At 38.0% G+C, this 12,987-nt stretch overlaps 1 protein-coding gene across 4 annotated transcripts in view; it reads right to left on the bottom strand.

Annotated features, from left to right (window-relative positions):
- Nucleotides 1-12,987, bottom strand: part of MACROH2A1 (macroH2A.1 histone) — a 47,264-nt gene that overhangs the window by 17,795 nt on the left and 16,482 nt on the right. For 2 of the 4 annotated variants that reach the window (XM_080398505.1, XM_080398507.1), the window contains exons 3-5: nt 6,985-7,091; nt 5,271-5,468; nt 2,619-2,729 (exon numbers count right to left, since the gene is read on the bottom strand). In XM_080398505.1, the coding sequence (XP_080254631.1) occupies nt 2,619-2,729; nt 5,271-5,468; nt 6,985-7,091 (416 nt within the window). The remainder of the gene's footprint in view (nt 1-2,618; nt 2,730-5,270; nt 5,469-6,984; nt 7,092-12,987) is intronic. The other 2 variants (XM_080398506.1, XM_080398508.1) reach the window with 1 other exon arrangement.

The following is a 12,987-nucleotide window of genomic DNA, read 5'->3' as shown; positions in this document are numbered from 1 at the left end:
AACCAGAAGCCAGGAGCCACGGCTTCCAGGCCTCCAGCTGAACCACCTAAACACCATGTCCTCCCTCCACAGGAGACCAGCAGATTTCTCCTTCCCTCAAAATGCTGTTTAAGGAGAGTGAGGCTATGCTGAATAGAAGCAAGTCCTCCTCCAGAGGCCAACACCTTCTGCCCTCACACACTTTGAAAAAAAGCAACATGCACAAGTCTAAGGAATCAAACTACAACACTACTGTGCAGAACTGCCATTGAAGAAAATTCTTAGTTCATTACGTTTATAAATACCATGTGGGACTAATTTAAGACAACTGTAACAAACCCAATTTTTTTTTCTGTTAAGTATCAGACTTAAACTTGGATAAGTATTTTAAAAATCAGTATTATCTTTTTAAACAGCAATTGCATGTAGAAATGGCTAAGCAGAAGCATTTAACTAATTCAAAGTCACTAGAGTTTTTATAGGTAATTGTTTGAGACTTCCATGTGTCACTTTGATGATTAACAACTACCACCATCAATGAGATCGCAGTCTGCTAAACCTGCGTGTAGCAGCAGACATCCTGTCACACCCAGGGGCCTCCTGGCCCATGCAAAACACACCTCAAGTTTAGGAGAGAGAAAGCATTCAACTCCCACCGATTCCCTGACTGAAAGTTTTATCTTTGCCTTTTTTTATCACAAGGAATTTATTTAGATAATTTTGAAAATCCACGTTTTGAAAATAATTTTGGGGAAATGGTCTGAAAATATTTCTAGGAGTAAACCAGCATAATTTTTTGGTTTTATTTTTTAATGCTAAATAACATCTCTTTTATCACTACAGTGCAAAGGTTTTTTGCATTTTAAGCTTTCCACATTTTCAGTCTTAAAAGAATTTAGGTTGGTGCAAATGTGCTATTTTGGGGGTAAAATCAGAACAAATACATTATTTATCAGCTCAAACAAGGTAAGAATTTCATTTTTAACTCACACATAATAGGATACAGGAAATCCTTGTATCTTCTAGACATAGCCTACTTTGCTCAAGATTTTTTACACTAACCATTTACTGCCTCTGAAGACAGTTTCTCACAGGGAAACAAAAGAAAAATATAATCTGTGGTAGATACATCTCAAGAGCACCTATGCATTCTCTGCCTCTCAGAAGATAATCTATTTGGAGCGTTCCCTCACAGGCGACAAATGGGGTTTCATTTTTCTTTTAATTGATATGCATACTGTGTTACAAATACAGGTTAATACCTGCCCCCCCTCATGCAGGGCTAACTGACAACGAACGAGTAGGAGGATGGACAAGTGGCATTTTGTGTAGAAAGTAACTTTTTCAGGGGGCTACGCTCTACATAAATGAGAAAGCCAGCAAGTCCCTTTCCCAGTACAAGGTACTCACTGAAAAGCTCTACAAGAGACACTGGCTTTGCTCACCACAGCTTAAAGCAGTCCTGGAATTCACAATTCTTTTCCACTGAGCCCAACAGCAAAGCTCCATTGATTTGCTGGGTCACTCTTGCTGGAACACAATGCTAGGTCTTATTATGGTTTTCCTATGGTAGCTAAAAGGAGTTCAAAATCAGGACCAAAAGCCTGACGTTACTTGCTTTCTTGAAAAAGTAATGTAGTTTACAAATTTTGGGTTCTGATTTACTCACCAAAATGTTTTTAAAAATATGTTCAAAACCACTACCCCCTAGTACTAGTCAAATAACAAAACCTATCAAACCAGCAATCTAACTAGCTGTAAAATTAAACGTGGAAAATCAGAACACTTGCAAAAAATAACGTTACTGTCATGCATGTTAAACTTAGCAAACAAACTGTGGCAGGATAAATGGAGAACAACCTCAGTATGAAATAAAAATGAGTCAGAGGAGATATATCCCACAATGGACAATGGCTCATCTTTTATGACTTACAACACAATGATCTGATTACCGAATGATAGAAGAAAGATGCAGTTTTACTTAACAAAATTTTGTATCATGAACTAAAGGCAGGTTTCAAGATAAAAGACCAAATTAATTCAATGAATTGTTTCTTTAAATGGATCCTCTCTTTAAGCAGACATGTATTTGTATTAAACCACCCCATGTCCCAAAGCACATTCGCAGGGAAAAAAAGGATTGTTGACTTCTAGCTTTTCATAAAAGCATCATTCATTATTACACAGCATTAACTTTTGTAAATAACAAAGCAGAACAAAACATAAAACCACTATTATGAACAAATGTCTGAAATAGGTTTTGATAAAAACCTGTAAATCATTTACATCAGCAACGAAGTGGGCTGCCCATTGGAAAAAAGATGTTTTATTCTTAGAATAATCTCATCCTTGGCAGAAGCTTAGCTGTAACAATTATACTGTTTATGAATAAGGCAAGATGGATTACAAGCACACAGGCTTTCCATATAAAGACTCATTAATATATTTTTTAAAATGTTCTAAAAGCTGTTTGAGAGAATTTCTTTGTTCAAAAACTAGCATCACACACCTCCTCAAGAGCTCAGTGGGGAAACGTCCATTGTACCCAGACATTTTAGGGAAAGGGTGGTGGTGGGAGGGGGTATTCCCTAAACAGCACTGAAAAACAGGTATAAATTTATAAAAATGCAGGAGCATACCTTCTGCCCAAGAAACAGACTTTTGGTGGACAGGACTGTGAAACCATCTGCAGGAGTTCCCTCTGTTGTACTGTCAGCACTGGCTGATTTGCTCACTTCTCCCTGCTTCTTCTTCCAAAAATATAGTTAATTAGTTAACTCAAGACTGAGAGAAAAACAGTTTAATAACACTTCAGATATATGACATGCCATAAATGCTTACCAGGCAATAAAATGCCAGTACAAACACTGGTGTTTGGATTTTATCCTTTAGTCTAACTAAAGTGACTGATTACAGCTGAAGGAATCAATAGGAAAAATTACCTCAACGTCTGCGTATCTACATAAGCCTTTTCTTGACTACGACAGTGCACAGTTCAGATGGCAGTTGTCTTAAATGTTGCAGGAAAACATATAAACAGCTCCAAACTTTTAACAGCTTTCTAATGGCTTGTGTGGAAAAAGTTAATGTATCTATTTATATGTGTGGGCAGACTCATTCTGAAGTAAAAACCTACTTGTCACAGTGAAAATTTTATCTCTTTGTGAAGGGAGGTGCTCCCAGATTTCACAAACTTATTTTTAGAAATACTGCTTTGAAACGTGGCGGTCCTTAGAGCCAGTGTCAGAATACATCTACCTTCTACCTACCTAGTACTAGGAAATGGGCTGAACAATTTTCTCTGTCTTGTTAAATCATCACCTTCCTTATCTCCAGTAAAACTGCAGGGGTAGAGGAGTTCCCCCTAACCACCATTCCTTTTTTCAACTGTATTACTGAAGTAAAATAATAGGTTTCAGGAATTAATTGATTTACTGAATAAAAATGAGAATTAGGAACATTTTGAAAAGGATGTTTCATGAAGACAGTGAATTGACTGCTGTGGTTATAAACTCAATTGGTGCCAAAAATAATGTGATATTTTCGATAAAATTACAACTAATGATTTTATATAAATACTTGGTACCTCAGCAATATCTATGCTGAAGCTTAAAAGCACACCTGGAATATTAAACAAGCCACTGTTCTCCTATTTTCCTTTTCCAAAGTATATAAACTAAATCTCTGGCCGAGGAACTAAAATGACTCTGATGCGAAGGTATATTGGTGCTCCTAGAAGCTGTAACCATGCGTTACTTTACACAAATGTTTTGAAAATTAGATTTTCATGGGTCCTATTTCAATTCCCCAGGAGTTTACTGTTAGCCAAATACCAATATAGTAAGCAGACAATACAGTTTATTGTGTGGAAGAAAAACAGAACCCCACAACAGACTTCCTGCTTTTGTAATCAAGTAGGGGAAAAAAATTCCAGATTTAGAGAAATTATTAGTGCATGGTTATTAGAAGCACTGCACTTGAAATGCCAGCTACTAGGTGTTCTAAGAAAGCAAGCTAAACTCAACAGTTCAAAAACCAAAAAAGGGAAACGATCAGAAAAGTGAACAAGTAGACAATAACAAAGACACACAGGGTGATACAGAAGCTTTGTTTGGCCCAGAAGGCAACTTTTCACATGCATTGTCAATTTCATGTAAAATTCATGTACTTTTCTTCCTACTTTCATAACCCATTGCTTGACAGCAGTTTTTTTTGAAGGGAAAAAAAAGATCCTTGGTTACACAGGCACACACAAGAAAGCTTCCCTACTCCTACAAACTGAAACCAAAAAAAGGAATATAGGAATGTTCTCCTTAGCTTAAAAAAAGATGTTACTCTTGGTTTCCTAGCATAAGAAAAAGCTCATTTTGGTCCTCTTATTCTTCTCCTCACCTCCACAGTTTTTTGAATGAATTTTAATCATGAGGAATTAAAAAAAATCAAGTCTAAACACGGAAGAGTCTCATTTATAGCATACTAACAACAGAGAGGACATTTGTGGGTCTTTGGCTCAGCCAAAGAAACTGCGTACCCACAATATGGTTTCTCTGATGCTGCAAGATACTCAGCTACCTGATCTAGCAGAATCGCATCCTACTTCAGAAGGAGTATTTCACACTTCTTGGATTTCATCAGATCAACGAAGCCCATTAAAAACCCAACAAACAGCAGAAAAACACAACGCCTGAAAAGAGGACTCTGACATGCTGATGCTGAGGACACTATTACAGCGCGAGTGACTTAGGCTGGTTTTCTTCAATATCTAAAATTGCAAATGTTGCTTTAGCGTGACTTGACTTTTGAAAAAAATACCCAGATTCCCTGTTTTTTGCAGACACATATCAATACTTGAACAAAGTCCAAGCAAGTTTACTCTGCCTAGCCCAATGCAGGCACCTGTGTGCACAGTCACAGCAGAGCTACACCTATAGCTGCTACATAAGATCTCCGTTGCCCGCCAGCAGGGCATGGCTAGTGTAGCCCCATACACTCTCTTCTGTCTCTTGGTGTCTCCAGCCTGTGCCCACCTAACGACGGTTTCATACAGAGCAGTGTTTACAGCTTGCCTGCCTGTCCAGCAAACCTGTGCTACTTCCAAGGGTTCTCGCCCTTCCAGCAGCACTAGGGAGGGGGCAGTGCTCCCCCTTCAGCACCTGCTTACACTGCTACCGAAATCACTGTTGTTACTACCACACAGATTATAATAACAAGCCTATCCTATTGAGCGATGCTCCCTGCAGCTACTACTAGCAAGCTTGTCTGGGTTTAAATTTTTAAACAGATTACTCTACCTTGGATTTCCTTGCCCCTTTCTTGCTGCCAGTTTTCTTTGATACAGTTTTTTTCTGTGACGGAGACTTTGCCTTCTTTGCTGGAGGTGGAGTGATGATGGCTTCCAGTTTTCCTTTTGATCCCCGCTTCTTTGCCAACAGCTCTGGGTGAATATTGGGTAACACTCCACCACTGGCTATGGTGACCCCTTTCAATAGCTAGTAAAAAAAAAAAAAAAGTTGTAGATGCCAAATCCCAGCATTTACTCATCAATAAATAGAAAGTGGCGTTTAATGCAAATTTTGTACATTGCCTTGAGTTTTAACGGGTTCTTGTATGTTTCTTAACACATTATCTTTGAAGAAGAGAGACATGAAACGTATGAAATGCTCACGTATTAGATTTTAACTATAAAGGGAATATGTATTCTTCTTGCACATATGCTTGTTACTGTCAGTATCTCTTGGGCTCGCACCAGATCTCTTTCTGTGAAGCCATGCAATGAGGACTGTTACCCAGCTGCCTGAAAACAGGACAGCCCCAGCCCCAGATGTGAGAGCTTTGCAGGGCAGCCTGTGTGAGAGAGATGGGACCCCAAGTCCATGGCATGGGACTGCAGTGGGTACCACGCTGTGGTGAACCCAATATATGTCCCAACTGCTGAATTTTCTTGAAAGTATATTTTTAAAACAGATATTTTTTTTTCCTTAGAAAAAGAAACTTTAAATGGAGGGTAACATTTATACAAATCTCTATACCTGGAAGTCTTTCTTCAAAAAAATCTTTATGTAGTTGAAGAAAAGCAGATCAATATTCAAAAGTGTGCAGATCATTCAAGCCTTTAAAAGCAGAGGTGAAATATATCATGTTCTGTATTTAAAACCACTTTAACCCATTTTTTTATACATCTAACTGGGACTAATTCCCTATTTGGGAGGATACGAAAGGTGAGTATCAAAGTCCCTCACGTACTCCCACCTTCTGATTCACGTTTACTGCTCCCCAACCACAGTTCAGTGATGCTCCAAGCTTACAAAAGGATGATGAATGGAAACTATTATCAAATTTCAGATAAAGTCAGAAGTAAGTTGATTTGGGGATACTTTTTTCCCTGCCCCATCATGACACATAGGTTCAGAAAAAGGTGTGTTTGTCCAGCACCTCACACAAAGGTGCATTAATCCTGGCCACTGCCTCTGGCTAACACCACAACACTGTAATAATAACACCCAAATTTTCTGTGGCTAAGTTAAAGGTATCTTGAAATCTGCAAAAGACACAGACTTTCAAGAGTTCCAGAACTCTTAATTCTGTGGTAACAATGACAGACTTTGTAACAATGACAGGAGCAGGATAGGTCCCACTGAGTCTTAAGCTGCATAAAGGGGGAAAACAAAAGCCAACAAAAAAAAAAAACCAATCTGCAAGATTTTCTCCACGTCTCTGTAGAATTTATGACAATATCCCACTCTAACAGAAGTGGTTGTAATAGCACAAGCAAATGTCATATTACATATCCATTGCATTTTCACATGTTTTAAGAGTCCTGAAATACATAATTAAGCTGAGTGCTGTAGTTAGTTACACAGGCAGCGTGTTAGTGAGCGAATGAGCAGTTTCCTGGTGGGCTACTCAATAAGCAGAGGTCTTGAGTTACAGTTCAGCTATATGGAAAGACAATTTAAAAAGCCCTAAAGGAAATCCTGGCCCTCACACGGCGGAGTTCTGTCTTACCTGATTTAATTCTTCATCATTTGCTACAGCCAACAGGATGTGTCTAGGAGTGACTCGACCCTTCTTGTTGTCCCTTGCTGCATTTCCAGCCAATTCAAGAATTTCCGCTGGGGAGAAAGTAAGCCTCTTTTAATTACATTGTGATCATTAAGAAAAATCAATGTGTTATTTAACATCCATGCAAAAAGATACCTGAATTATATCATGTTATTCCTAACTGCTGTTCAATACCCTCAACAGACATCTAACTCTAAAATTATAATTTTCTTTTGATATGTCTGCTCATTGAAGGACAAATGCGTACTTGAAGTCCTGTGGTCTAAACTTCATTTACTTTTTTGTCCTTTTAAAGAAGTTCCCCTAGATTCTTGATTTTTCAGTGTTCTTCTCAAGGCTACTGTCACTTCACCTCCTAGGATCCCTTCTCCTATCAGGGACAGAGTATTAGGTGTACAAATGCTATCTTTTTTTTCCCCTCAAACCTGTCATAAATGTAAGTTCTGGCTTGCATCGCTTCTACTTTTTTATTACTGGAAAAGATGCTATTCTCAGTTTCTCATTTTTAATGTTATGGAAGCATGTAAGCACACATTCAAGCTAGAACATTAAGAATACACACTCTGCTGCTACACTTACTTAATGATATTTTTTTTCCTCTGAGAAGTTTTTGTCCAGAGAAAGTAATTGATGAATCATGTTTGTTTGCTCCCAGTAAATTATCTCCTTAGAAGAAATTTCCAGTCCTGACAAAATCCATTTAACAGCTGTGCATTTGATGGCTTTTGTTGGAATTAGGAAAGATTAACTTGCTCCCCTGCAAGGGTCTACGAAGTAAAAGGCTAGAGCGTTACCTGCTAACTTACCTGTCTTCAACTCAAGAAGCCTTAGGCAAAGAATGCAATTAATTACAAGAAAGTCTGGGGAACAATTAAAAAAATGACGTAACATATTTATTTGACTTTGTAATTATGTGCTACTGCTGTCTCTATTATACAACCTTTTGCCTCCCTCTGTATAGACTGTGTTTTGCTTTTGGTAGATTTGCTTCTGCAAACCTGGTAATGTTTGGAGAAAAAAGAACATTAAAACGTCTTTTTTACATCTATTCTATGTTAATATATTAAAATGTAACATTAGAATAGGGTATGAGATTGATTTCAGATTTAATAACAGACTATACCACGAAAGCTCTCCTATAAGTTTGCTTTAGAGGCAAATAGAACTGAATTAAGATGTTAATTTGGAAGTGGAAAAGACTAAAATCAAAGCCCACATGACCACATACCTTTACCATAACACATAGTAAATCTTAAGTAATACTATATAGCACAGACTACAGCTTTTCATTAGATTGAATTTAACATGATTCTCCAATTATTTTTTCATTGTAAGGCCCATAATAAGCTAGTTATGACACCTACTGGAAAACTTACAGCTGCTTCTGGATGTTCTATAGTTAAACTTCATTGAGGATTTTGATAGGTTTTCACTATTTTTGTGTTCTTCAAAATACACAATTAACTTTATTATAGGGCAAGATAGAACATTAAGTTTAAGCCCCCAAAAGTAACTCAACATTTCATGCTGACAACAATTGCTTTAATTTATTTTTAAAGCAGGATTAGCAGGGTAAGGTCAACTTGACTATGCTTTCCACACCTCCAAAGAACTGAATTAAGCTGGCATAATCCTTTTCACATACTTCTGAAAAGCCACAGCTCAGACACGTGAGGTTTGGCTTGCATTCAGTACCGCATACAGCCGCCTGTTGTGACAGAAGACCTGTATCACCTTCCAATGGACAAGCTGTGCTCTTGGTTACACCCCGTGCATCCCCGCTAACCTCAGAGAGATTCTGTGTCACTGTAATAAGGCCAGCATCTCTACCTCTCCAGATCAGGAATTGTTTTGTTTGTATCTCAGGCTTTATTACCAGCTGATAAGCATGGGAAGGATTTGCTGCAAACAGCAGACTACTTTTTGGTTTGCCTCTGCTTCCCCCACCTCCGCTTCTTTACTGCATCAGGCAGCGCGAAACAGTTGGGCCGTGTTACTCTCTGCAACTGATCAGCATAACTATGCAGACAGGTCATTTTGTAACTAAAGAGTCTAAGAAAGTGTTATGCCTGTAAAGCACAGAGGAATGTTTTATTTGTTCCTCATAAAACTAAAATGTCTGCCTCGTACAGTGGAGAACTGTTCTTGTAAGTGCTAAGCCCTCTTCCTTGGACAGGAAACTCATTTCGAAATTACAGTTTTCTAATGGTCCTTTAGGGAAGTTGAGGTACCCCACTTCCTTTTCAGGAACAGAACGCTTTGCACTGGCCTCGAGGACCACAAAAGAGGAGCTTGGGGAGAGGGAGAAAGGAGGAGGGCATGGAGGGTGGAATTTTTCTTCTAGCCTTCTCCTCAGCTCTCCAATAATAATCAAGTATTGCTTGTGCGTGCAGAGGGACCCACAGCACAGAGAACAGCAACACTCAGCTTGCACACACGTCTGGTCGGAGGAGGAATTCCCCCCTGTTTGAAAACAGAAGATTAGGAGGTATTCAAGCTGAAGCCAACAGAGGCAACAAGTTTTTGATTTAGTACTGACAGAAACAAACCTAATCCAAACCCAAAAGATCAGAGCACTTACAAGTGCTAGAAATGAAGACTTTCTGGATCTGGATGGGATCCCAACTACCTGCCTGGAATTCGCTTGCAGGCAGCTTCACTTTCACATCTGTTTTATGCTGCTTTAATTCTAAAGATTTGAATGGTGTTTCATCCATGTTTTAAACCAATTTCAAATTAGATGAAAATCTATCACTCTCTGTAAGGGGCTGACTCAAATTTCTGGAATAATAGCTTTGGATTTAGGTGTGGAGCTGGGAAAAGCAGTAGATGGAAAAAGGTATTTAAAATTGAGACTGGATCTGAATTCTTAGGTCAGACCCATCTTTGGAAGTGCCATTCTACCAGGTTCAAAGGTTTGAGTCATTGAAACATTCTGTTTCATTAAAGGTAGTCATGCAACAGTGGGGAAAAAACAGACATTCAAAAAATCAACTCCTGCAACTGAACAGGGTCAAGAGAGAAAGCTTTGCTTCTTAGTGTTCAGGCAAAGGAAAGTGTTAAGAGCTTCCATGACATCAGGATTCACTCAGCTTGTATTTATCCAGCCAGAAGACCAAAACGAGAACATTTTACAAAAATGAGGCCTCACAGAAAGGATGTAAGTTGCATAATGTCTATTCCATTCCTTTCATATATTTACTCAAGGCATTTCCCCCCTAGAGAATAATTACACCACCAGTACTCAGGCAACAGGCAGCTGAGACACTTTACAGAAGTACTGAACACTAAAATCTCTGTTTTTTAAAAAAAATGAGGAAAATACACAAGTTATGCAATACTATAAGAATTTTAAGGTATAATGCTTCAACTACTACATATTGAAACCTTAGGTTAATATGAAGAGATACTCTTTATATTTACACAATTACTTTTTCTGTGCTTTTGAATAATTCCAAACCAAAAAAGCAAAACAACCTATATTGCTTCAACTGCAGATACAAAACAATCCAGTGAAAAAGCTGTGAGAAGTATACAATTAAGAAAGAAAAAAATTAAGTAGGAATGCCATGTCAGCATGTGATATATTCATGATTGGACAGCTGTTATGTAGCAAGAAAACTGACAGATGCCTTAGAAATCTGACTATAACATGAACACATCAATTTGATTCAACAAACAGTTTTGATTAATGTTATTCTTCTTTTCAGTCATCATTAAAAGCAGGAGGTTAAAGTGGGAAGGGAAAGTCCTAGAAGTTAAGCAATCTTCTCTTAAAATTTAACTGAAAGGTAGTTCTCATTTATATCGATTGAAAAAATCTTTTGTAATATTTATAACCAGGCAAATGGATACGAGTAATGAAAACTGGTCTAAGCCTGTTCTCAGCACTTGAACCAAAACCGCTTTCCTTCTGGTGAGGTTTTTAGAAGTTCAGTTAAATATTTTTAAAGGAGAAAAGAAAACAGGTTGTATATCTTTGTACTTAAGCCTGAGATAAGACCACAGGAAAAGCTGTTCTCAAGGCATTTCCTACTCAAAAACAACCAAAAAGTGTTACAAGCCTCCGCAGAAACCTCATCGTGAAGCAGGTTTTCAGGGCGAGTTCCTCATCCTCTGCTTGCAGAAACTGATCTCTGGGCACCTCTTGGTCCTCCTACTAAGTCCCCAATTTCATTATCTGCCTTTCCTGGTTTCACAGTGGTACTGCTCTGCCTTGAATACCCTTACTCTGCTATTTCAGACCACTTGCAAATTTTGGAACAAGAACTCAACAGAAGGTTAAAAGAAACAAGTTACTATTAGACCAAAACAAAGCAGGTACGGTAGCAACTGCAGATCTGGATGGAAACAAAAGCAAGTGCATTCTTCTCCCACTCCTGGAGAATGCTCTAGTTCATTTGTCCTAATTTTGAAACAAAATATTACTGGTCATTACTGAATAAAACTCCTTTAAAGCCTAAATGACAAGGCCTTTAGCTTATTGCGCATTCCAGGCTATAATACTTTCAAAATGTAAATACTCAATTCAATCTGGTCTGAGTTCATCCCCAAAATGTTTTTTTCTTTTTTTGGTTTACATTTCAAGCTAAAACACTGCTGTTGCATTGAATCCCTTTGTCCACCTTCTCTTCGGGGAGATGAAATCATAGCTTTGAAAATTAAACTCTTAACAACTAACAGGTGATGTATTGACATGAGGCCAATTTGTGAACACACGAGTTCCAACAGGAACAAGTCAGGGGTTCTAAAAAATTTTGAAGCCTCTCCTCAGAAGAAAATTGAAAACAATATCCAGAAATCAAAGAAAAAATGAATATTGATACAATTCCACTAAGAAAATATGTATTTGCTACAAAGCCAACTACATGACAAGGCGTCTGTTTATTGTACTTTAAATTAATCATCCTTCCATCAGCATTTTATTGACTTCAGAATAATTTCACATGATTCCAGAAGGTTTTAACTCAATCAGCCCCAATCAACCAAGACTGCTAAGAGTTTCCTGCATTCTTCTCTCTGTGTATTCCACCCAATCCCTCCGGAATCTGCAGTTGCAAGAACGAAGGTAGAGTCATTTAACAACACTTTCCCTCTCATGCATTCCAATAAAACAGTTCTCAGCCCTGGTTCAAAGTCATGGAAATTTGATGCAGTGAAAATCAATTCAAGAAATTTTACTGCTTTGAACAAGCCTTGATGAAACCTCAACTCTCAGCAGGGCAATCGTTCTCTTAGGATGTGATAAAAAAAACCCCAAACCTTTCAGTCTTTAGTGTCTGAGCTGTATCAAAACTAGGCCCCTTAAAGAAGAAACTGTTAACTTTGCCAAGTTATTGTAAGTTTTGCATTTCTGGGAGGCAGATGATAGACTGCTGTTTACATAAAACTCAAGTTCAGGCCACAAAAGCCACTTCCACTTAGAGCCTTCTGATCTGATTCACACTTCTTTTCAGCTCTTCTCTACACTTTAATACCATCCATTATTGTTTTTGTAAGAGATCCAGTGTTATTTAATGTCCTATTTTTGAAAATTTTCTTGGTTTACTATTGATCTATAAAAAGTATGAATGTCCACTTTTCAGGGAAACCAGAAAGTGAATGTCATCTCAAATGTTATCTATTATGACAGTCATACCCTGAGTACTAAGTTAAAAAGAGATAGCCTATTTCTTCTCCACTGACTTCAAGAATCCTGATATAACTCAAATTAACTTTTTTTTATTTTTCAGTGGAGCTTCCTCTACCTAGCAGTTTACACTTCGCTGTTACTCCTAACAGTTTACATATGTTTCAGAAACGCACTCAAACATGATTAATATAACTGCTGCCAGACGTTACTTGATCAAGTACAGCATCTATGCTTTGGTCTGGCTGTTACAAAGTACAGGAGACTACTCATGTCTTAAGACTTGGTCCTAGCTTAGTCTTTAACCATTGCAGGCA

This window comes from Falco punctatus (genome assembly GCF_963210335.1).
Source record: "Falco punctatus genome assembly, chromosome: 8".
Lineage (NCBI taxonomy): Eukaryota > Metazoa > Chordata > Aves > Falconiformes > Falconidae > Falco > Falco punctatus.
This window is presented reverse-complemented; position numbering and strand designations above follow the sequence as displayed.